The 24,858-nt window shown below is 55.5% G+C and overlaps 2 protein-coding genes across 4 annotated transcripts in view; one reads left to right on the forward strand and one right to left on the reverse strand.

The window, feature by feature from the left end:
- The first annotated feature begins 9,945 nt into the window (after positions 1-9,945).
- On the forward strand, positions 9,946-21,749 carry Sphk1 (sphingosine kinase 1). Of its 2 annotated transcripts, XM_042702702.1 has the most exons (6): positions 19,062-19,163; positions 19,455-19,661; positions 19,991-20,143; positions 20,241-20,335; positions 20,431-20,546; positions 20,795-21,749. In XM_042702702.1, the coding sequence occupies exons 1-6, from the start codon at positions 19,127-19,129 to the stop codon at positions 21,558-21,560; spliced, it is 1,374 nt and encodes a 457-aa protein (XP_042558636.1). In that variant the 5' UTR covers positions 19,062-19,126; the 3' UTR covers positions 21,561-21,749. The 2 variants fall into 2 exon arrangements, with proteins under 2 accessions (XP_042558637.1, XP_042558636.1); XM_042702703.1 differs by lacking the exons at positions 19,062-19,163; positions 19,455-19,661 and adding an exon at positions 9,946-9,951 and having other exon boundaries at positions 20,137-20,143.
- A 757-nt stretch (positions 21,750-22,506) lies between these two features.
- Positions 22,507-24,858, reverse strand: part of Ube2o (ubiquitin conjugating enzyme E2 O) — a 53,585-nt gene continuing 51,233 nt past the window's right edge. For both annotated transcript variants that reach the window (XM_042702664.1, XM_042702663.1), the window contains exons 17-18: positions 24,737-24,794; positions 22,507-24,541 (exon numbers count right to left, since the gene is read on the reverse strand). In XM_042702664.1, the coding sequence (XP_042558598.1) occupies positions 23,871-24,541; positions 24,737-24,794 (729 nt within the window). In that variant the 3' untranslated portion in view covers positions 22,507-23,870. The remainder of the gene's footprint in view (positions 24,542-24,736; positions 24,795-24,858) is intronic.

Here is a 24,858-nt window from a genome sequence, read left to right on the forward strand (position 1 = left end):
GTCTTTGGGAGGGTAATGGGGAGCACACAAATGGAGGGACAAAAGGTAAACAAATGCAGCAGTGGTACTCACTAGATGTTATATTGAAAATGAACTATACAACTTGTAGGTGAGGACAGGAGGGAAAAACGAAGTGAGGGAAAGGGTGACATCAAAAAAGAAATATAGCCTGGTCATCTAAAATCCCAGCTACTCAGGAGGCTGAGATCTGAGGATCATGTTTCAAAACCAGTTTGGGCAGGCAGGAACGTCCATGAGACTCTTATCTCCAATAAACTACCAGAAAACAGGAAGGGGCGTTGTGGCTCAAGTGGTAGAGCGCTAGCTTTGAGCTGAAGAGCTGAGGGACAGCACCCAGGCCCAGAGTTCAAGCCCCACTACTGACGAAAAAAAAAAAAAAAAAAAAAAAGCAATATACTCACTGCCTGATTATGTAACTATAACTCCTCTGTAAATCACCTTTATAATAACAATAAAAAAAATTTACAACAACAAAAAAAAAGGATGTCCTAAAGCTGGGCGCTGGTGGCTCTTGCCTTTAACCTTAGGTACTTAGAAGACTAAGATCTGAGGGTCGTGATTCAAAGCGAGCCTGGACAGGACAGTCCATGAGACTCCTTTCTCCAATTAAGCACCAAAATGCTAGTGCTGGAGCTGTGGCTCAGGTGGTAGAGTGCTAGCCTTGAGCAAAAAGGCTAAGTGACAATACCTGGTCTCTGAGTTCAAGCCCCAGGACTAGCACAAAAAAAGGGGCGGCGGGAGGGGGGAGAAAAAGATAATTGGGGCTGGGAATGTGGCTTAGTGGTAGTGTTTGCCTCGCGTGCATGAAGCCCTGGGTTCCATTCCTCAGTACCACAGAAACAGCCAGAAGTGGTGCTGTGGCTCAAGTGGTCGAGTGCTATCTTTGAGTAAAAGAAGCTCAGGGTCAGTGCCCAGTCCCTGAGTTCAAGCCCCAGGACTAGCAAAAAAAAAAAAAATCCTTTTGTTAACTGGGCTGCAGACTCAGCATGAATTATATATAGGCAGACAAACGCTTTGTTCTAGAAACTAGAAAATGCAGGATGGCCAGCATTTGGGTTTGAGTGAGATGCTGTCCAAGAGCACACAAGACAAAACAAAGACATTATGCTGAATGTTTCGTGCCCTGTCCTGAGGGACGGACATCTGGGAAGCCAAGGTCACTCTCTGCAACAAAAGACAACATTTCAGGCAGGAACTCGGGAGTCTTTTTTTTTTTTTTTTTATTGTGAAAATACCATACAGAGGGGTTACAATTACATGGGCAAGGTAATGAGTACATTCCTTATCAAGCATTGTTGCCTCCTCCTTTGTTTCCCCTTCTCATCCCATCCCCCCCCCCCCGCCCCCCTTCAGGAGTTTTTGTTTGGTTGTGTTTGGTGCTGGGGATGGAACCTGGGCCTCGCACCCACTGAGCCACACTCGACCACGGGGGCCCCGACCCCAGTCTACCAATTCTTGAGTCCCGGATTCGCATTGTCTTACTCCAACTCCAACTTTGGAAACATCCGGAGCCTTTCTCTCTCCTTGTTCTCATTCCCCGAGCAGGTCTCCACTAGCTGAGCCTGGATGGATGATCTTTATTTCTAAAAATAATACCAACTTGGATCTCTAAGCTGATTCTCTCCACAGGATTGCAGAAACCATGCTGGGGTCGAGGGCAAAATAGCAGGCACAAGAGCCAAGCACACCAGGAGTGACCCTTCCCACCCGGGCAAGGACAGTGGTCGAGACCAGCTGCGGTGGTGGCCGCTGGAAAAGCTGAAGTGGACTGGCAGAGTTGAGAGTCCCAGGTAAGACACACACCTCACCTACGGGGCTGGAGGTGGGGGGGAGGGGAAGGGGGAGGATTCTGGCAGTGCCTCAGGGCATTTCAGGCTGTGTCCAATGCCCACATGTCCTTGAGGACTTTGCTTTTGTGTTTTGCTGTAAGTTCTGAATCCCTCAGCTGAGCCCCTTCCTCCCCCCCGCCCCCCCCCCCCCCCGTCCCTCTGATCAGTGGGATAAGGAGAATGTCCGTCCCCCAGGTTTTGTGAGGTGTCAGTGAGTTCTCCATGGGGGGGGGGGGGCTGACTGACAATTGAATCAAGAAAGCCGCAATCACCTCTTTTATGTTAAGTAATAACTTAATCCGGGGAATTGCATAAGGAGACTGCAGGGCAGAAACATAGATAGAGGCCAAAGCAGATAGCTCCCCCACTCCTGGGTTTGGAGAACTGAGTAGCATTTGGGGTTACCAGGTCCTAGCAGCCTGCAGAAGGTACCTGAAGCCTCCAGAAGGGGGCACTGCCCAGCCAGTGCCCCGATCCCTGATGGGAACAAAAGGCCCATTTGAGCCCCAACACCTCTGGACACCTCACACACACCGTAGGGTAGCAGGGTGTCTTCTGGGACGTGCCCCAGCACAACAGAGCAGTGATTTGGGCCCCCCCCCTCCCCAGACCACACCCTGAGTCCCTTCTTCCAGGCTGGCTCAGATTTGTAGCCAATCGCTATCACTCTGTTAGAAGCATAAAAGGGATTTCAGAACTTTCCTGCATGCTGTGTCTTTCCCGTGAATGACTAGCTCTGGTGCCAGCAGTGGGACCTGTGGATCTGTGGTCAACTGGTCAAAAAAACAAAACCTGGGACCCCTGAACTGGTGCTGGGTGTCTGTAGAGCTGGCAGTCCTGGGGGAGACACGTGCTACCCGCAGGGCTTCTGGCCCAAGCCCACATGCTTGCCATCCCAGCTACAGGGGGAGCATAGTTAGGGGGACTGGGGTTCAGGCTGGACTGGGGACTAAGAAAGACTATTGGAAAAAACAAACTGCAATAGAGTAAAGCATATAAAGAAGACTGGCGGGTATGCCTCAACTAAGGGCAAGGCCCTGAGTTCAAACCCCAGTGTTGGGGGGGGGGGGGGTGGATGGTGTGAGGCACACACTGGAGAGCCACTGAGTGTGGTAAGAGGCCTCCTCTCTGAGCACTTGACTGGCTTTCCTGCACAGGTGGGCTGGGGCTGGGGTGACGGACACACAGGAGTCATTGTGAAGCTTGTCAGAAGACTGGGAAGACCTTGTTTCATTGACCACTTGGTGCACCGGCCGGTCTGGCGTGGGGCGGGTGACATTTGGCAAGCATCCACAGCTGGCCTGCTGGGCAGCCCAGCCCAGGGGCTGAGAAGGCAGGCAGATGCTGTACCCGTGGGCCCTGGAGCTGTGGGCCAGAGCTGAATAGCATTGTAGGTTCCAGGACTTGTGGTCAGCGGGATGGGGTGTCCAATCATCAGACCTTTCCTTGTCTTAATTGGTGCCAGTCCTGGGGCCTAAACTCAGGGCCTGAGCATGGTCTCTGCGCTTTTGTGCTCATGGCCAGTGCTTTACCATGTGAGCCACAGCTCCATTTCTGGCTTTTTTTGAGCAATTTATTGGAGATAAGAGTCTCACAAACTTTCCTTCCTGGGCTGGCTTTGAACTGCGATCTTCAGATCTCAGCCTCCTAAGTAGCCAGGATTACAGGGGTGACCACCAGTGCCTGGCTGCACAAAGGAGTTGCCAATTTACAAGACAGCGTATGAATCCATACAATGCTTCTTGATCTACGTTGCCCCTTTCTAATTTAGCTTGCCACCATATGGTGGGAGTGACGGTAAGAAGTGCAGACCTAGGACTTTCCTTGGAGCTTGTGTGACAGCCAGCTTTGTCACCATTCCCACATCCACATTCCCACACTGGTGTCTGGGAGGAAGTGGAGAGAGATTGTAATAGCATGTGTCATTTCTGTACTATGCCTGATTCATTCCCAGAAATGAAATTGTCAGAGACCATTTCAGTTCACAATGACCTTCAAGCTATGTTGTATGGTGATACTAGAGATCTCAGCAAGTTCTTGTCTAATCTGCCCACTGACTTGGTAACCAGGCTCCATGTCTTCCTAAACTGGTGCATCTGACTACACATTAGATCAGCAATGTTAAGCCTAAACTTTGGTGGCCAAGATAGCTCTGAGCTAAAAGGGATGCAGACTTGTTACAGATGCTAGCCAGGAAAAGAACCTGGCACAAGTGCTTGCAATGCCTAACAGCAATGATAGAAAACTGGAAAAATCCTTCAGGACCTTGAGCTAAGGACATTTTTTTGCAGTAAGAATTGAGAGAAGGTGCTTTGTGCAGTGGCTTGTGCCTGTAATCCTTCCTACTCGGAAAGAAGAGATGAGAACATCACAGTTCAAGGCTATCCTTTTCAATCAATAATCAAATAATTTTTTAGTCAAATATATTAGATCACATGAGTGGTCACCCTTGGGTTGAGGAGGGATTAGCAGGGGGCTGGAAGGGTTTTTAGACTGTGTTCTATTTCTTGGACTATAATCAATACAGGTATGTTGGTTCATAAATTCGTGAGGTTTTGGCTCCTAAGTGGCAGGTCACGGGAGCTCATGTGGGCCACTTTGAGCCCTCTGTACAAGGTTGAGGAAGCTGTACTGCAACTCAGCCACCTGCTGTTCAAGCACACCTCTGACTCCTGAAGGCAGTATCTAGCCATGACTGTTTCAGTTTGTGTCAGATTTTTGCCATCACAGTTTTGGGTGAACTCTAAGCCCTGAAACCCAGGCCAGAGGAGAGCTCCTCCACGGGAGGTGCAACAGGTGCCTGTGATTGGTAAAAAAACAATCCTGCATTTGCATGAAGGGGCAGACACCCTTGCAGCCATTTTCACCCAGGCTAGAAGAAGAGCCCCTCCCCCTGGCAGCCCAACAGTGGGTCTGTGACTGGTGCAAACACAGTTCTTCATTTGCATGAAGCTACAGACATCCTTACAACCATTTTCACCCAGGCAAATGAGGGAGTCCCTCCCTGAGTGGCCCAACAGGCAGCCTGTGATTGGTGCAAACATAGTCCTTCATTTGCATGAAGGTTGCCGACCATTGTAATTGCTTTTTCTGGCTATATAAGGAGGCTGTTTGGCTCCCTTTGTGAGTCAGCCTGGTATTGCAACATTAGATCTGGTAAAAGCTTTCTTTCTTTCTTTTTTTGGTATTGGAGATTGAACTCAGGGTCTCACACTTGCCGGGTTAGTGCTCCACCACTGGAGCCACACACCCTCCTGGCCTGCCTACTTTTGATCATTAGAGCTGGTAAGATGAAGGGAGCAAGAGAGCCCACTGGGCAGCAATGACAAATGGCTTTGACAGCAGTAGAACTGATGACAGCAGCCAGAGAAGAAAGGATGAGGAGCCTGGCACTGGTGGCTCACCCCTATAATCCCAGCCACTCAGGAGGCTGAAATCTGAGGTTCACTGTTCAAAGCCAACCAGGTAGGAAAATGTATGAAACTCTTTATCTCCAGTCAAGCACAAGAAAACTGGAAGTGATATAGCTCCAGCTTTGAATGAAAAAGCTAAGTGACAGTGCCTAGACTGAGTTCAAGCTTCAGTACTGTGATGAAGCACAGAGAAAGATTGACGGAAGTAGAAAGAAAGTAGAGAGCTGCGGTTGAGAAAAGATAAGAGCCAGAACACGAGAAATGGCAGACAGGCGGTGGTCACTGAGAAAGACGCCCAACAGAGCTATAATGCTCCTTGCGGCCGTCTAGGGCTGAAGATCCTGAGGCTCTTCAGTGTTTTCTTTCTTTTTGCTTATGTGGTGCTGAGGAATCGAACCCAGGGCCTCAGGCATGCAAGGCAAATGCTCTACCACTGAGCCACTTTCCCAGCCCTCTTCAGTGTTTTATAACACTCGTGGCAGTAGTGGGGGGGGGGGGGCGGGTAGTGCACAGCACCCACAATCCAAGAGTGCTGTAACTCTATGGATGGCCTGACCCACTGCTCCTGGCTGCTGCAGTCTGGTAAGGATTACGAAAACCACAAAGGGGCCTGGCCTAGTGGCTTATGCTTGTAAAATCCTAGCTCCTTGGGAGATTGCAATCAGAAGGATCGTGATTTGATGCCAGCCTGCGCAAAAAGTTCACAAGATTCCCTCTCAACCAATCAGTTGTGGTGATGACACATGCCTGTCATCCCAGCTGCACAGGAGGCAGAGATGATTCTAGGCCAGCCCAGACAAAGGACCGCAAGATGCCATCTCAACCAATAAAGCAGGGCGTGGTAGTGTTCACCTCTCAGCTATGCTGATGCATAAATATAAAGATGTGCTGGGCGCCGGTGGCTCACACCTGTAATCCTGGCTACTCAGGGGGCTGAGATCTGAGGATCGTGGTTCAAAGCCAGCCTGGGCAGGAAAGTCCATGAAACTCTTACCTCCAATAAGCCACCAGAAAACCGGAAGTGGTGCTGTAGCTCAAGTGGTAGAACGCCAGCCTTGAGCTGAAGAGCTGAGGGACAGTTCTCAGGCCCAGAGTTCAAGCCCCATGACCGACAAAAACAAACCAACAAGCAAAAACAAATAAAGATCCAAGTCCGGGCCAGCCCCTGGCAAAAATGTGAGGCCCTATTGGAAAAAATAACTAGAGTAGAAAGGGCTGGAGGAGGGGCTGGGAAGGTGGCTCAGTGGTAGAGTGCTTGCCTCGTATGCATGAGGCCCTAGGTTCGATTCCTCAGCACCACATAAGCAGGAAAAACAAAAACAAGTGGCACTGTGGCTCAAGTGGTAGAGTGCTCGCCTTGAGCTGAAGAGCTGAGGGACAGCGCCCAGGCCCAGAGTTCAAGCCCCACGACCAACAAAAAAAATTTTTTTAAAGAAAAAGAAAAGGCTGGGGGCAGATAGCTCAAGCAATATACATAGCCAAGTGCAAGACTCTGAGTTCAAACTCCAGTATCACCAAAGCAAAAAAGAAAACAACAACAGAAAACTCCTACTCAGGGCCTGGGATTTCTAGCTCTGGCAAAGCTTCTACTTACCTACCCACGAGCCCTTCCCAGGCAGAGGAGAAGGTCCCCAGCAGGCTGACTGATAACAACTAGGGAGGTGCCCTCAGAGAGGACAAAGGAACCCAGTCCTTCCTCCGGCTTTCACGTGCCAGTGAAGGAGTATCTCGCTCTGCACACGCGCCCATCAGGATCTGCCACCATAGGCCAGAAGCAATGGGGCCAACCAGTCAGGACCTGAGATTGCTACAAACCTGATCCTGAAGAAACCTCTTTTCTCCATCAACAGATCGTTTCAGTTGTAACAGCAACAGAAAGCTGATCAGCAACACATCCAGATCACGTTCCATTGGGTGGATGTGCCACCCTGTATTTACCCATGCAGCCATTGAGGTTCATTTGAGCTGATTCCAGCTTCTTGTCATTGAGAATCAAACAGTGCTATGAACATTCTTGAGTGAGGTTTTGTGTAGACACATATTTTTATTTCTCTTGGAATTTCCTGCTTTGTTTTTGAAGAGAGGAGGTCTCATTATTTATTTATTTATTTATTTTTTGGGTCGTGGGGCTTGAACTCTGGGCCCTGGGCACTGCCCCTCAGCTCTTCAGCTAGTGCTCTATCACTTGAGCCATAGCGTCCAGTTTTTTTGAGTGGTTTATTGGAGATAGGAGTCTCACGGACTTTTCCTGCCCTGGGCTGGCTTTGAACCACGGTGCTCAGATTTCAGCCTCCTGAACAGCTAGGATTACAGGCGTGAGCCACTGGTGCCCAGCTTCATTGTATTGTTCAAGCTGGCCTTGAAACCCCTGGGCTCAAATTATCTCAGCCTCCATGAGTGGCTGAGACTACAGACATGTACTACTGCATAAGGCTTCTATTTAATTTTTAAAAGTATCAAGGACAAGAGGGCACTGGTGACTCACGCCTGTAATCTTAGCTACTCAGGAGGCTGAGATCTGAGGATCACAGTTCAAAGCCAGCCCAGGTAGGAAAGTCTGTGAGACTCTTATCTCCAATTAACCACCAGAAAACTGGAAGTGGCGCTGTGGCTCAAGTGGTAGAGCACTAGCCTTGAGCTGAAGAGCTGAGGGACAGTGACCAGGTCCAGAGTTCGAGCCCCATGACTGGGGAAAAAAAAAAAAAAGTAGGTTGGGTGATGGTGTCTCACATATATAATCCTATTATTCAGGAGGTTGAAATCTGAGGATCATGGTTGGAAGTCAGCCAGGGCAGAAAAGTCCCCATGAGACTGTTATCTCCAATTAACCACTCAAAAACCGGCACTGTGGCTCAAAGTAGTAGAGCACTAGCCTTAAGCAAAAGAGTTCAGGGACAGACAGTGCCCAGGCCCTGAGTTCAAGCCCCAAAACCAACAATAACCACCAAAATAATGATTTTAAAAAATAACATCAAGTCTTTCATTTTAAAAAGTTTTTTTCTTGAGTAAGACACAGTAGTATAGGTCACATTTGTAATCCCAGCACTCAGGAGGTTGACACAAGGAAGATCATGAGTTGAAGGCCAGCCTAGGTGAGATTCTGTCTCAAAAACAAAAGAGCAGCCAAGCCCTGAGTTCAAGCCTCAGGATGGGCGAAAACAACCCCCTCCCCCCCCAAAAAAAAACCATGCAAGGTTGTGATGTGGAATCTGAGTTAGGCCTTTGCTCCAGGGCACCGCAGCACATTAAACATGGCGAGACCTCAGCCTCTCGTGTGCCCTTCCCTGTGCTGGGTCACGTTTTACCTCCTGTCTCCCACTTCCACTGTCGCACTCCTGAGGCTCCCATACAACGAAGGCTGCAACGGGTGGGGAGATCCCCGTGCGGGCACTGCCCTGTCCTGCCTTGGGACTAACACGGGAGCGGGCTCAGCCCCGCCCTGATCACCTTCCTCCAGTTTTCCCTTCAGGAGCCCAAAGCTCTCAATCTGAGGATAACCAAAGAGTTAGAGTCGTCACATGCCCAGCGGAACTCAAAATAGTTTGTGCTTGTTTGCAAATGCCAGATTCCGATGCTATGGATTTTTCCAGGCCATGCAGAGTCAGGAAGACTAAGAATGTCTCTTTTTAACTCTGTTAGGCACATCTTCCCTTCTCTGGACCCCGGAGGAAGGGGTCCTTCCTGGCCTGTCTACATTTCTGCATCCAGACTCCTTCCCCTGGGGCCTGCTGCCCCTGCCAGAGGGGATCGGACAGGAGAGGCGAGCCCGGAGCCGTGCACCTGCACTTCCAGGCGGGCGCAGACCCTTCCCGACTGCAGTTTAAGGGTATAAAGAAAAATGAGGAAACCTGGTGCTGGTGGCTCACACCTGTATTCCTACTCAGGAGGCTGAGATATGAGGATCAAATTTCAAAGCCAGTCCAGGTAGGAAACTCCATGAGACTCTTATCTCCAATGAACTAACAAAGTAGAGCTGTGGCTCAAGTGACAAAGGAGCAGCCTTGATCAAAAAAGCTAAGGGATGGTGCTCAGAACCTGAGTTCAAGCCCCCATACTAGCAGGAAAAAAAAAGAATAAATGTAGGTTTTCCAGTTGCCTATAGTAAACTCCCATACTATACATATACATAATATATATATGTACATATGACATATATTTTAATGTATGTATGTGTAATTTGATGGTTTATATATTAAATACATACATTTTATATTTAAGTAGATTTTTTTTTCACAAATCAGCCTGAAAACTTTGTACTATCAGAGACGTTAAAAACATTCAGGCTGGGGGCTGGGAAGGTGGCTTAGTGGTAGAGTGCTTGCCTAGAATGCATGAAGCCCTGGGTTCAGTTCCTCAGTACCACATATGCGGAAAAAACTGGAAGTGGCAGTGTGGCTCAAGTAGTAGAGTGCTAGCCCTGAGCAAAACACACTCAGGGACAGCACCTAGGCTCTGAGTTCAAGCCCAGGATTGGCAAAAAAAAAAAAAAAAAAAAAAGACAAAAATATTCAAGCTGGGCACTGGTGGTTCATGCCTGTAATCCTATCAGGAGTCTGAGATCTGAAGATTGTGCATTTCAAAACCTGGCCTGGCAGGAAAGTCTTTGAGACTCTTATTTTTTTTTTTTTGGTCGGTCATGGGGCTTGAACTCTGGGCCTGGGCACTGTCCCTCAGCTCTTCAGCTCAAGGTGAGCGCTCTACCACTTGAGCTACAGCGCCACTTCCGGTTTTCTGGTGGTTTATTGGAGATAAGAGTCTCATGGTCTCTCCTGCCCGGGCTGGCTTTGAACCGAGATCCTCAGATCTCAGCCTCCTGAGTAGCTAGGATTACAGGTGTGAGCCACCAGTGCCCGGTCTTTGAGACTCTTATCTGCAATTAACCCCAAACTGGAAATAGAGCTGTGGCTCAAAGTGGCAGAGCACTAGCCGTGAGCAAAAAAGATCAGGGACAGTGCCCAGACCCTGAATTCAAGCCCTAGGACAAAAGAAAGATAGAAAGACAAAAAGGAAGGAAGGAAGGGAGGGAGGGAGGGAGGAAAGGAGGGAGGGAGAGAGGGAGGGAGGGAGGAAGGGAAAGAAAACAGTACAGTCTCCCTCAAGACCCAGATAAATTTTCACTTAGCTGCCTGTTCAGTTTAGTTTTGAGATGAGGATGATCAGATTAGTTTGTGGGGCCGATCTGACAGTGCCTGGAAGGAGAAATCCCTCATAACTCATCCTCACCGGCCCGGCCCATTGCTGTGGGAGAGAGTCTAGGGCAACTGGCTAAGAGAACCAGGAACTCCACTCTTGGCTGGGGCTCTCCAGACTCACTCCCTGCCACACGAAGTCTCCCCTCAGCCCCTGTGGCATTAGGCCAGGGCACCCCTGGTCTGAAGCACTCTTCCCAGGTCCCAGCTGTACAAGCCCAGCCCGTATGATGATGACTTAAATTACCAGGCTGTGTCTGCAAAGAATGCAAGGGTTTGACCTTCAGGAGGCCAGCCTCCAGGGACGGGAACATTCTATTTTCAGATGCCAATAATGAGCATGAGGAAGCAGGCTCCATGTCTTTTCCAGATTGGTGACACAGGGCATTGCTCCCCCTTCGCCCCCAAGCCCCCAGGAATCGGCTTCAACTGAGGAAGCCTGAGCAGCGGCAGGTCTGAGTTAAAGAGAGGGTACCTAGGGAGGCCACAGAGGGGGCGGGAGGGAGTCCCCAATGGCCTGTGTGTGCGTCAGGGACCAGGCTGAGGATCCACTGCCCCTCCGCACAGAGTCTATCTCAGACAGTGGAAACAGCCGCAGACCATTTATACAAAGGCAGTCTGGCCGGAGGCCACGTCCAGCACACTGTCTGTTTGTTTTGGGAATCACCCAAAAACACATTTTACTTTTTGAGAGCAGAAAACATTCCAAAATAAAAAGCCCTTGGAAAACAGTGCAGACACCAAACCCCTCAGTGTCCCTGCTTAGGGCTTAGCTGCATGAAAAGCATTGTGGTACTTGTGGCTCAGGCCTGTAATTCCAGCTCTCCAGGAGGCTGAGCACTGAGGATCTTGGTTCCAAGCCAGCCTGGGCAGGAAAGTTCATGAGACTCTTATCTCCAATGAACAAGACAAAGAGTTGGAATTAGGACTGTGCTTCAAGAGGTAAGCACCAGCCTTGAGTGAAAAAGCTAAGGGATAGTGTTCAGGTCCCAAGTTCAAGATCCAGTGCCAGCACAATTAAAAAAAAAAAAAAAAAGCCGGGTGCCAGTGGCTCACACCTGTCATCCCAGCTACTCAGGAGGCTGAGAGCTGAGGATCATAGTTCAAAGCCAGCCCAGGCAGGAAAGTATATGAGACTCTTATCTCCAGTAAACCATCAGAAAAACCAAAGTGGCACTGTGGCTCAAGTGGTAGAGCACTGGCCTTGAGCTGAAGAGCTGAGGGACAGCGCCCAGGCCCAGAGTTCAAACCCCACGACCACCAAAAATAAATAAGTAAATACTTTTTTTAAAAAAGCAGTGTGCTTCCCTGCCCTGCCTCTCTGCAGGGGGCCCAGGTCTGCCCCCACTTCCCGCATCTCCTGGGACCAGCCCCCTCCAGAGGTGTGACACATGGACCTTGGTTTCTTTTGCCTGGAAGGTGAGATCTCCCAACCAGGAACCTTGTGGGGTGGGGCTTGGTTGTGGCCTGGGCAGGAGACTCAGTCTTCCCTTCATGAGAATCCAGGATGTGGAGTTGGGTCTCTAGTAAGGCCAGCCCAGAGCCCACTTTGGGACCAGTTGGGAGCTGATGTTGGCGGAAGTCCATGGAATGTGCCATCCGTAACTCTTTCTGCTGACCAGTGTGGTCAGTCTGGTCTAGCCGCATCACAGAGGAGCAGAAGCAACAGGACTGCCAGGTCACGTGACAGCAGGGAGTTGGGCCATGTGCTTCCATTGATGCCAGGGGCAGTGCCCAGAGGCCAAGCCCTTGCTGTGAGGAATTCTGCCAGGTTGAAAACGGGCAGGCTGGTCTGCTTCCAGCCCTTTTCCTCAGGTGAAAGTTGGGGTTTTGCAATCCTGTAATTACTATGTTTAGCAGAGATGCAGATTTCTCCCTCTTGGGTAATTCTCAGAAATAGAAACCAATTTTCTTTGGGCTGGATGAACCAAAGACCACAGGGAATACAGGATCATGCCTCGTTCCCAGCCAGGGGTTTTCAGTCCCACCCCACAAGTGCTTATTTGGGAATGGACCCTTATTTGGCTGTGGTCACTTGGGTAGAGCTGGGGAAGGGAAGAAGAGTTGGAAAAGAAGGTTCGGGAGGCAAGTTAAGGACATAGTACCCCTCCTATTTTTCCCTTCCCATCTTCGTGAAATAATGGCCCCTGAAGATGCCGCTGTCCTAATCTGTTAGGACCTAGGAATGAATGTTGCCTGATATAGCTGAAGGGACTTTGAAGATGTGATTGGGATTTAGAGATGAGAGATTGTCCCTAGTCATCTAGCTGTGTGGCCAGTGGAATCCTAAGGAAAGAAGCTGAGTGCCAGTAGCTCATGCCTATGATCCTAGCTACTCAGGGGGCTGAGATCTGGAGGATAGGTAGGAAAGTGGAATATTCCCTCTCCAAAATAACCAGCAAAAAAGCAGGGTTGGATGTGTGGCTCAAGAAGTAGATTGCCAGCCAGGCACTGGTGGCTCACGCCTGTCATCCTAGCTACTCAGAAGGCTGAGATCTGAGGATCTTGTTTCAAAGGCAGCCCAGGCAGAAAGTCTGTGAGACTCTTAACTCCAATAAACCACTAGAAAATGGGAAGTGGTGCTGTGGCTCAAGTGGTAGAGCTCTAGTCTTGAGCTGAAGAGCTCAGGGACAGTGCTCAGGCCGAGAGTTCAAGCCCCATGACTAAAAACAAAAACAAAAACCAAGTAATAGATTGCCAGTTTAGCAAGTTGAAAGCTTTGAGTTCTAGTGCCAGTACACTTAAAAGGGAAAGGGAGAGAGCCAGTGTTAGAGAAGGAGATGTGACAACTGAATTAGAAAGTAAGACTTGAAGATAAGATTTGGAGAAATAAGATTTGAAGATGCTAGACTGGAGAGTTAAGGAATGGGACCCTGAACTAAGGCAGCCTCTAGAAGGTAGGTAAGAATTCTATAGCCACTCAGGTCTTTGGTAGATTGCTCTCTAGAAATACAGGTTATTATGTCTGTCATGCTAAGTTTGTGCAGCAGTAGGTAGCTAAATAACCATCCAACAAATCAGCTTTGCTCTTCCAAGGACTGGGGAACAAATCCATCTGCTCAGGAAGCTGAAGATGCCACAGGACAAGGTAGAAGCCAGGATCTGAAGGTCAAGGTAGTGGAAACAGTGTGGGCTCCTGGCTGTCAGCAGATATAAAAATCTCTCCCAAGGCTGTGGCTGTGGCTTAGTGGTAGAGCGCTTGCGTAGCATGCATGAAGCCCTGGGTTCCATTCCTCAGAACCACAAAACAGAAAAAGCTGGAAGTGGTGCTGTGGCTCAAGTGGTAGAGTGCTAGCCTTGAGCAGAAAATCTCAGGGACAGTGCCCAGGCCCTGAGTTCAAGCCCCGTGACCAACCAAAAAAAAAAAAAAGCCTCCCAATAGACTATACGCATCCTGGCTTCCACACTGGACCCTCTCCTTACCTCTACTAGAGCACTGACACCAATTGGACTATTTACCTTTTTCAAGACAACTAGTATCAGCTGGGTGCCCGTGGCTCATGCCTGTTGTCCTAGCTATTTAGGAGGCTGAGATCTAAGGATCACAGTTCAAAACCAGCCTGGGCAGAAAAGTCCATGAGACTCTTATCTCCAACTAATCATCCAAAAGCTGGAAGTTGATCTGTGGCTCAAGTGGTAGAGCAATTAACTTGGAGTGAAAAAGCTAAGGGCCAGGGGCTGGGAATGTGACCTAGTGGTAGAGTGCTTGCCTAGCATGCATGAAATCCTGGGTTTGATTCCTCAGTACTTTCACATAAACAGAAAAAGCTGGAAGTGGTGTTGTGGCTCATGTAGTAGAGTGTTAACCTTGAGCAAAAGGACAAGCCCAGGGACAGGGCCCTGAGTTAAAGCCCCATGACAGGCAAAAAAAAAAAAAAAAAGGGCTGGGAAGTTGGCTCAGTGGTAGAGCGCTTGCCTTGCATGCCTGAGGCTCTGGGTTCGATTCCTCAGCACCACATAAGCAAAAAGAAAAACGCCAGAAATGGTGCTGTGGCTCAAGTAGTAGAGTGCTAGCCTTGAGCTGAAGAGCTGAGGGACAGCACTCAGGCCCAGAGTTCAGGCCTCACGACTGGACCCAAAAAGAAAAAAAGAAGAGACAGTGCTCAGGTCATGAGTTCAAGCATTAATGGTGGTGTGTGCATGCATGCACACACACATACACAATTGCTAGTAATGCTATATTTTCCATTGAACACATGAAGTACTGATTTACACCAGGGTCTTAATTGCTTTCAGGTTTTCCCTCCTAGTCATTTACATGGGAAGAAGAGTATGGCTATAGGAAGATAACACCAATCTCATTTAAATCTAATCAACAGGTACTAGTCTGGAGGTAGGCCTTGAGGAGGGCAGGGGTCAGGGTGATGGATACACCTACAAGTTAAAGGACAACAAAGAATGTCAGCCAACCAGTAGCAACACCGCGAGGCCTGGGACAGACCTTGCCTCACGCCCCAAAAGAACCAGTCTTGCTGACACAGGGGTTGAGACAATGTCCGTATCTGTTGTTTGAACCCACAAGAAACCCAAACAAATGCTTCCAGGTGCCAGGTAGGTGGTTAAAATAGAGCATGCATGGTCTCTAGGTGTACATATTGAGAACGTTCTAGAATGACCTAAGATTCACCATTGCACACAGAGTCAACAGGCCTGCAGAAAGGCAGAGGCTCATCCCCAGCAAGGGGAACCTTTGAAGGCAAGGGGTACAGCCAAGGCCACCTCACACCTCCCGGAGCTGTCACACTGCCACAGAGGCAGAAACCCAGGCAAAGCCCACAGTCTAGCACCTAGCTGGAATCCTGCAGGGCAAGTCTGCTCCCCTGATCTCCATATGGGGCCAACAGCACCCCAAATACCTGGCATGGTTAACCTAGAAACAGCAACTAGGAAACTTTCAGAATGGAAGCCACACCCTAGGCCAAACCAGATGCTGAGAATGTGCCTAGCAGATACCTCCTTTCCCTCTTTCCCCCCTTTCCCCCCCCCACACTGCAGACAGGAAGGCCTGGAAAAAAAAGGAAAGAGCTCAAGGTCAGCAGACCCTGCAGCAATGGAGCTGAAACACCTCTCGAAGGAAGCTTCAGAGAAGGATGAGGTGGCCTACTACAAGCAATTCATCATGCCGGGTGATGCTAGCTCACACCTGTCATACACCCAGGAGGCTGAGAGCTGAGGATCTCTGTTCAAAGCCAGTCCAAGCAGAAAAGCCTGAGAGACTCCTCTCTCCAATCAACCAACAGAAAGCTGGAAGTGAAGGCATGCATGGCTCAAGTAGTAGAGCTCTGGCATTGAATGAAAAAGCTAAGTGAGGGGCTGGGAAGGTGGCACAGTGGTAGAGCGCTTGCCTTGCATGCGTGAGGCCTGGGTTCCATTCCTCAGCACCACATAAGCAAAAAGGAAAAAAGCCGGAAGTGGCGCTGTGGCTCAAGTGGTAGAGTGCTAGCCTTGAGCTGAAGAGCTGAGGGACAGCGCCCAGGCCCAGAGTTCAGGCCCCATGACCGGACCCAAAAAAAAAAAAAGCTAAGTGAGAGTGCCCGGGCCCTGAGTTCAGGCACCAGTGTTGGCATTCACACACGTGTGCATGTGTGTGTGCATGTGCACACACACAACAGAGTGATTAAGTAGCCTTCTGGTAGCCTCAACTCCAGGACAGGAGACTGGGGGTAGGAGAGGAGAAAAACAGTTCGTTTCACCTGTGACACAGCCTTGGTCATCTCCATCATCTTAGCCCAGACCGGCGGCCAGCTGGGCATTGCTGGCAGCTGGCAGCAGCTGGTTAACGGGACCTGGGGGTGGGGTGGGAGTGGGGAGTCCGAGAAAGCCTCGGGGCTGCTTCCCCTCCCACAGATACTGGAGCTGGGAGGAGAAGCTGGGCAGGGCAGGGGTGGGCAGGGCGCGGCGGCGCGACCCGGGGGAGGGCCGGGCCCTGCGGCTCAGCGCGGTGGGAATCGGGCTGACCCTGGGCGGCTCGAGGCTCCAGCTCCCGGTGTCGGGCGCAGAGCCGTCTGCTGCTTCCATCCCGCCCTGTCGCCGGGGCTAAGGACGCGGGGGGGGGGGGGGGGGGGGGCTGAGCTTCTGAAGACTGAAAGGGACAAAGGTCTGGAAAAGGCACCCCGACGGGGGAGATGAATGACAAGAAAGGCGGGGGGGGGGGGGCAGAGGCCTGGAGAGGAGGGGGGGCGAGGCCCCGAAGGACAGAGCAGCCATTGTGCTGGCTGGAACCGGCTGGAACCGGGGCGGAGGGCTCTACCCTTCACCCCCCCCCGCCCCCCGCCCGCTGGGGCCTTCCCGAGCGTCTGGAGGGCCCTGGGGCCTCGGGAGGCCACGGGGTGCCCAGCTCACCGGCTGCCCCTCCGCCCTTTGCCAGCTGGGTTTCCAGGCAGCGCTGCCCGCCCCCCCCCCCCCGCCCCTGCAGACTCCGGGGCTCCAGCCCGGGGCGCAGAGACATGGGAGGCCCGGCCCGGCTTTATGAACATGAATGAACTCACGCGCGACCAGATTTCCCTCTTCCCCGTGCCTGCCTCAGTTTCCCCTCTGCAGCAGGAGCACGGGGCGGGCTCCCCGGGGCCTCCTGATGGAAAAGTCCTCCCGAGTAAGGGCGCAAAAAAGGAGGGGCGTCCGTGCTGAGATGTGGAGGTGCAGGATCTCCTGGGCGCCCCAAGTCCAGACCGGGATCCCAACCATGCCTGGAGGAGAGCGAATGGAAAGAGTCCCCCCCGCCCCGCGGCGCGCGCCTGCGGCACTGCGGCTGCGGCGCTGCCCGCCCCGCGCCCGCCCCGCGCACCACCGGGATCCTGAGGTGTGGCGGGGGGGGGGGGGGTCAGAGCCAGGCCTCCGCGGACGCGCGCGGCGTGGACAGCCCCCGCCCTGTGCAGCTGTAGTTCCAGCTCTCCGGGAGTTTCTCCACCCGGCAGCGCGGCCGCTGAGTCACCTCGGATCGCGCGCGGGGCGCTCGGGACCTCGTCCCATCCGGGGATCGCCAGCCCCAGCCGGCGCCTCTCACCCCGCTCGGGACCCCCCTCCCCCGCCAAGTGGTAGCTAACGGGGCGTGGGGGGGGCGGGCTTCGGGGGAGAGAAGACACCCCGAGGCCGGCCCGGCGTCGCGCCCGCCTCTTCTGGACTTGGAGAGAGGTGCGGGGTCGGGGCCCCGCGGGGCGCGCGCCCCCCGCCGCCGGGTCCCGGGCCGCGCCAGCTGCAGGCAGGAGCGAGATTTCTTAGTTAAATCGATGTCTTAAACACTCGGGCCCCACCAGGTCGGCTCACGCGTTGGGTCTTCGCCGACCCCTCCCTCCCACCCTCCGCCAATAACCTTCCAGGAACTTCGCTCGAGGAGGCCACGGACACGCTCGGGTCCCCGGTGCGGTCAGGCGCACCCGCCCGCGAGCACCTTTGCATCCCCGGTGCCGCGGAGCCCGCGCGAGGGGCGGGGGGCGGCGGGGCCACGCCCCCCATGCCGGCCTCCCTAAGCCCGGCCCGGAGCCCTCGGCCTGTCCACACCGCCGCTCTCCTCGCCAGCGAGCGGGGAGCGGGAGCTCGGCATCCCCGGCTGCGGGCGGCTTCGCGGGCCCAGGGAGCCTCGTGAGCGTCCCCTCGGGGGAAGAGGCTCAACTTTTGCGGTTGCTGAACCGGGCTCCGGGCTCCGGGCTCCGACAGCGTGCCTCGGTTTCGCCCCCAGCCGATCCAACCCCGTCCGGGACGGCGGGTCAGGTTGCCTCCGGCCGGGTGCCGGGTGGCCCGGCGAGCTGAAACCAACCCTCTCCGCGAGGGCAGGGGAAGAGAAAAAGGGGAGCCCGTGCGTGGCAGGTGAGACATCCCAACCTGGAGAGGGGCTCCGGGACAGGCGGGGTCCGGGGTCTCTAATTCTGGTCCAGCGGGGGCAGGAGGGCGCGAACGGGATCCTCCATGGGCTCCCGAGCGCGCGCGCCCGACGCCCGCTCAGAACCTCGGGCACGGGGCCGAGTTCTCCGAGTCCGGAAACGCGGGCCTGGGCCGCGCGCTCGCCTTGGCGCGCCGCTCGTGGCCGGGTCCGGGACTGCGCGCCCCCGCGGCCGCCGTCCGAGCCGCTCTCGCAGCCCGGCCTCCGCGCGGCGGGCACGCGCGCGTCCCGGGACCCAGCGCAGCGCCTCCGCGTGGCCGTGGGCGCCGACCGTGCTGGGGCGGGGGGGGGGGGGGGAGCCAGAGGCTCCGGGGAGGAGGGGTGCACGGGTCGGTGCCGGGGTCGGGATCACGCGGAGCGCCGGTTCTGCCCAGAAATCGCGGGGCGAGCGGCGCCACGCGGTGAAGTTGAGCAAAAGAAAAAAGTTTGAACCCGAGGGGAGCGGGCCCCGGGCGGGGGTCCGCGCCATCGCGGGGCCGAGCCTGGGGTCAGCTGCGCCCCTCCCCGCAGGCCGCCCTCGAATGGCGCCGGCGCCTCCCCCAGCGAGCCAGCCCCACTGGGTAGGGCCGCCGCCCTGCCCTCGCGCTGCGCAGGGAACTGGGCCACGCACGCTTGGGCAGGGCCGGCGGCGGCTGTCGAGCCAGCTTCGGCTCGGCTCAGTCCCTGCGCCCGGCGGCAGCGCGGGCGGCGCGCGGGCGACCCCGGCCCTCGGCAGGGAACTCGGCGATCGCGCGGGTCCGGGTCCCGGGCGCGGATCGGTGCCTGGCGGTGTCGGCTCTGGCATTTTTGCGCAACTGGATGCTGCTCCTTCCTCCTCCGGCGGCGGCGGCGCCGGGTGAGGCGCGGGGAGGTCGGAGGGAGAGCCTCGGGGCTCTGACTCAGCCGTCGGGCCGGAACTCGGGGGCCCGAAGGAGGAAAGCCCCCCTTCGGGAAGGCACGCGCGGGGCGGGGTCAGGCCCTCGGGGGCATCACAACTCGCTTTTCTCCTTTTTATTCCTTCGGGGAAAACCTACGTCCCCGGCCCACCAGCTTTGGAGAACTCCCCGGCTCGAGGTCCCGGGATCGGCCCCTGGAGCCGTGGCCCGCGTCCCGGCCGCGGCCAGCGCTGTCTCTCCCCCTCCCTCAGATCTGGCCGCCGCCAGGAATGACGCGGGTGCCCCCACGGCCCCGGCTTCGGGTGGGGAGGGCGAGCCCCCGCGCCAGCCCCGCGACGCCCTCCTGGGCTGCACCGATAAGGAGCGCAAGGCAGGAACCGCGGACGCCCAGAGCGGCGCTGGAACGGCGCGGAGAGACCTCCGGCGACCGGAGCCGCGGGGCCGGGCCATGGACTCAGGTGTGTGTGGGGCCTGATTGGGCAGGGCTGCAGGGGATTTCCCCCCCCCCCTCCCAGAAAGGACGAGGCCAGTGAGAAGGCTGGAGAGAAACCCTGAGACGTCAGACGCCGATCCGCCCCCAAACCAGGGGAAGAGGCGGGGGGGGGGGGCGCAGCGCCCCACCCGCGCCGCCTCCCCGCGGGGCGCCCTCCCCCCTCGGGCCGTGCTCTGCGGGGTCAGTTCCCAGAATATGGCTGGCGAGAGTCGCGGGACCCCAGCGCCCCCCGCCGCTCTCTCCCGCCCCCCGGTGGCCGGCGGAGGACCCGACCGTCTAGGGTTTGCTTTCCAGCCGGCGCCCCCCGGGGCCTGCTGCCCAGGCCCTGCCGCGTGCTGGTGCTGCTGAACCCGCGCGGAGGCAAGGGCAAGGCCCTGCAGCTCTTCCAGAGCCTCGTGGAGCCCCTGCTGGCCGAGGCCCAGGTCATCTACCAGCTGCAGCTCACCGGTGAGGCCCCGCCCCCGCCCCAGGGGATGCTGGGTGCACCCGTCCCCCTCCGGAGCAGGACCCGAGTCCCCCCCTCCCCCTTCCCCTCTTCCCCCAGAGCGGCGGAACCACGCGCGGGAGCTGGTGCAAGCGGAGGACCTGAGCCGCTGGGACGCCCTGGCTGTCATGTCCGGGGACGGCCTGATGCACGAAGTGAGGCCCTGCGCCCTTGGGTCGGTTGGTTGGCTTGTGGTAGGGGTGGATCTGGAAGTTTCTGGAGGCCAAAGCTGCCCTCTTACTCTTAACAGGTGTTGAACGGGCTCATGGACCGGCCTGACTGGGAGACGGCCATCCGCAAGCCCCTGTGTACCCTTCCTGGAGGCTCTGCCAACGCCCTGGCGGCTTCTATCAATCACTATGCTGGGTGAGAGTCCTTGGGCCAGAGTGGGCCTCAGTTTCCCCCTCCATGGCCTCAACACTCCTCCTTAGAACCTGGTCCTCCGTTCTGGGGCTCTCTCCCGGTTGGCTGCCTCCATCTGCTGTCACTGCCCCACTGGCTCCCTGGGGACCACCACGCAATACTTTGCTTGACTCCGACCCCTCCCCCCCAAAAAGCAAGAGGATGAGGCATGGCGGCCCCTGCCCTGCCGCATCTGACTTTCTCCTCTGCAGCTTCGAGCAGGTGACAAACGAAGATCTCCTGACCAACTGCACGCAGCTGCTGTGCAGCAGGCTTCTGTCCCCCATGAACCTGCTCTCGCTGCACACCGCCTCCGGGCTGCACCTCTACTCGGTGCTCAGCCTGGCATGGGGCTTCGTGGCTGACGTGGACCTGGAGAGTGAGAAGTACCGGCGCCTTGGGGAGTTGCGATTCACCATGGGTACTATTTTGCGCCTGGCAACCCTTCGCATCTACCAGGGCCAACTGGCTTACCTTCCAGTAGAAAGCGCTGTCTCCGCGTTACCCGCCGCCTCCAAGCAGGTGCAGCAGCAAGGTCCTGGAGACACACACCTTGTTCCCCTGGAGGAGCCGGTGCCCTCCCACTGGACGGTGGTGCCTGAGCAGGACTTTGTGCTGGTGTTGCTGCTGCTGCACAGCCACCTGGGCAGCGAGTTGTTCACGGCACCCATGGGCCGCTGCGCCGCTGGTGTCATGCACCTGTTCTATGTGCGGGCAGGCGTGTCGAGGACCATGCTGCTGCGTCTCTTCCTGGCCATGCAGAAGGGCAAGCATATGGAGTATAACTGCCCCTACTTGGTGCACGTCCCCGTGGTGGCCTTCCGCCTAGAGCCCAAGAATCATAGCGGTGTGTTTACTGTGGACGGGGAGCTGATGGCCAGTGAGCCTGTGCAGGGCCAGGTGCACCCGGACTACTTCTGGATGGTCAGCGGTTGTGGGGATCCCCAGCAGAGACCATCCCCAAAACAGCCTTTGTGACTTAGGGGTCCCACCATGCCTATGTTAGCCGCAGCTAGTCTGAGACTGGGGTCCTATCCCCTGCCCTGGGAAAGCAGGGCCTGTCTACAGTTCCTGTGGAGGGTAGGGGTAGGGACCTCCTTGCTGGCTGGGCCAGTTGCCTGTGGAGCCCCCCCCCTCAACTCCCATATCAGATATAAATAAAATTAAATTCTCAGCTTGTTGGTCCTGTCCTGGGGTCTGGGGAGAAGTGGGGGGGTCTTAGGCCAGCCCGCAGGGGCTATGGAGTTTGTTAGTGATGCCCCCTGGAGAGCACAAGGCACACAACCGGCGTGGGCACACAGCACAACCTTCTTTTTGTGCTGATAATCAGATCTCCTGTAGCCTGCCCAGAGGTGAGAGCAAGGCTCTGCACTCCTTCCTGCTTCCGACCTTGGGCCACATAGTGTGGAGATGTTGGAGGAAGACTGCCAAGGAGCAAGAGGTCAGTTTTATAGTGGGCGGAGCCTTCTTTTTCCAAGGAGCCTGGCACCCCACGTGGGCTCATCAGGGCTCTGCCTTGGCCCCGGTCTCAGCAGGAGTGCTGGGCAGGACTGAAGGGCTCCGAGATTGGGAGGTGCAGTTGCCAAACTTGAGCAACCATTTTGGCTTGCAGCCTAGAACTGACTGGCACCTGCCACTCCAGTGCTGCGCCATCAGCTCCCCTGGCACTGGAAGGCGCTGAATGGGTCGCTCAGGCCCACAGCTGCCTGGAGGCAGACAGTGCTCTCAACCGGCTCTTGAAGACTGCAAGCCAGGGAGGCCAGTCCCACCACCGTACCAATCCTCACCTCCCAAAGTCCTCCCCTGAGAGCGAACCAAGGCGTTCTGAGAGCTCAGGGGGCAGGACGGCTGCCGCGAGCCCTCCCTGGCAGTAGTGTCTGTAGGGACACACTGGCACGTGAAGAAGGAGGCAACGGAGCCAGGATGAACGGCAGAGCAGGTTTAATGTGTCGCCTTGTCTTGTTAATGAGCCAACCAAAAAAAAATGCAAGTAAAAAAATGTTTAATCACACAGCACTTTATACAGGTATTGTAAGCAGTAGGCATTCCCATCTCCACATGAGCGACGCCCGGGACGCACCAGGTACCCGGATGTTCTCCACACAGACTCTGGGCTGAGTGAGTGCTGGCCGGCGTGCGGTGTGTCCGGCTCGGTCCTTCCCGCGGTTCGGCAGCCTGGGTGGTCCTGGCGCAGCACAGGTGTGGAGCCCACTTAAGGCTGACAAGACGCATCATGCTTTGGCTTTTTTTTTTTTTTGTCTTTTTTTTCTAATAATAGCATCTTTGCTTTTGAGATTTATTTTTTTTCCAACCTTAAATATTACATACATACACCGGAAATGACACAGCTGCAGTGTGCTGGACAGCACCCTCCCAACCTGGGCTTCACATTATCAAAAGCTTAGAAAACTTGTAAACCTCTGGGCCGGGGGGAGGGGAGTCCTGCTGCTGCCGCTCCCTGCCTGCCTCCCTCCCTCCCCCTGGACTGTGCCTGCTAAGTCTGGAAGCAAGGGCCAGGGCCTTCCGGCCCCCCAGAAACAGCCAAGCCACCAATGGGGTGAGGCCCTGTGGTTGCTGCTGCCATCCTGGTGACTGAGAGGAGGCTGGTAGGGAGTAGGTGTGCGCAGTCCGCACTGCGGGCCTAGGCAGACCTGCCCGGGCTCCTCCAGCGGACTGGAAAGAGAAAGGCACCTGCAGCCATCTCTTTCCCAGCAGCTTCCTGTCCTCGACTACCTCTCCGGGTGTCACCCTGAACTAGCCTGGTCCCAAGCTCTCTCAGAGAGTAAGTTCAACAGGCCTAAGGGCTATGACGTGTGGAGGTCACTCCCGCGGGTAGTAGTGTCGATGGTCGGGGCTGGGAGGACCCCGTGGCGGTGGTGGCAGGAGCACCGGGGTGGGGAGGGGAGGCTACAGTCAAGTGAAGAGGTTGGGAGGGACCAGGGCATTGCAGGAGCAGCCCACACTTCATGCAAGGCACATCCACTCTCCTGCCCATGTGCAGGGTCCCTGGGCCCACACAGCCAGCCCTGCGCCAGGCCCAAGCACCCCACCTCTGACCTGAGAAGGGGACAGCAAGGGAGCAGGCGCCGGACATTCGTTGAAGGATCGCTTCAGAACAGAACGCAGCATCTTAGGACACTTCTTGCACTTCAGCATCAAACTCATCTTGGGAGGAGGATCGCAGTAGACAGAGGGCTGGGGACGGGGCGATTCCAGTGGGGGGTGGGGAGGTGAGCAGGCAGCGGCCAGCCTCTCCCACAGTGGCGCTCCTGCTGCGAGAGCCAGTGGCTACTTGTCCTCTGTGCTCTGTGGCATGCCGGCCTCTAGCAGCGCGGCTCGGAACTGCGTCAGGACACCCCGGATGCTCTTGATAAAACCTTTCGAGAGTGGGAACAGGGGGAAGCCGATGTCAGGGTAGCCGCTCTTCTCGGGCAGGAAGCTCCGGTAGCTCTTTCTCCGCTTCTTTGGTTTGACGCTGGGTGGCACCGACGCATCAGGCGCTGTCTCTGAAGTCTGCTCTGTGTGGTCCCTACTAGTTGAGGCCGGGCCCTGGGCGCCACCCTCTGAGTCTGAGCCCTGGGAGGCCTCCCCAGGGGCCAGTCCACCATCCTCGGGGTCTTCACGGCCGGAGTCTGAGAGCTCGGCTGCAGTGGGAGGCTCTGGCGAGCTGCTATCCTTGGGCACCCCATTGGGCAGCGCCTGGGACCTCTCTAGCAGGGTGTGGGTCTCCAGCCAGGACTCAATGCGGTTTATTAGACGCCAACCGCCAGCACTGAAGTGCTGCCGGATCTCCTGCTCGAAGACCTCGGGAGGCCGCCGCACCAGCTGCGTCATGGACTGCACCACGCGGATCAGTGCCATCTCGTTGTAGCAGCGGCTGTTCTCGTAGCCCTCCTGCAGGCCCCGGTCACTGTCGAAGCCGGCTTCGTTGTAGTACGGTTCATTTACCAGGATCAGACCTGTGAGAGGACACCCTTCCTCAGCGGGCAGTGGAAGTCGACCACAACAGGCCTGCCTCCACCTGCAAGGGGCCAGCAAGCCCGCCAGCCCTGCGCCTGCCCCATCGCCACCCGCCAGCCCTGCGCCTGCCCCATCGCCACCCGCCAGCCCTGCGCCTGCCCCATCGCCACCCGCCAGCCCTGCGCCTGCCGCACCTTGGATGGAGATGAGCACCTGGAGAAGGCTGGATTTGCTCGTCCACCTCTCTGTCCCCTGAAACACACACAGCGTCAGCAGGGCTGCCCCACTGCACTGCCCAAGCCCAGCCCCCTTTCTG

This window comes from Dipodomys spectabilis, unplaced genomic scaffold, assembly GCF_019054845.1.
Source record: "Dipodomys spectabilis isolate Male_0828 unplaced genomic scaffold, ASM1905484v1 ptg000329l, whole genome shotgun sequence".
In the NCBI taxonomy this organism is placed as follows: Eukaryota; Metazoa; Chordata; class Mammalia; order Rodentia; family Heteromyidae; genus Dipodomys; species Dipodomys spectabilis.

Coding starts and splice junctions, on each gene's coding strand:
- Sphk1 (XM_042702702.1), top strand. CDS start 19,127: ATGCTGCTCCTTCCTCCTCCGGCGGCGGCGGCGCCGG. Junction 19,662..19,990: donor GGGCCGGGCCATGGACTCAG/GTGTGTGTGGGG, acceptor TTTGCTTTCCAG/CCGGCGCCCCCCGGGGCCTG. Junction 20,144..20,240: donor CTACCAGCTGCAGCTCACCG/GTGAGGCCCCGC, acceptor CTCTTCCCCCAG/AGCGGCGGAACCACGCGCGG.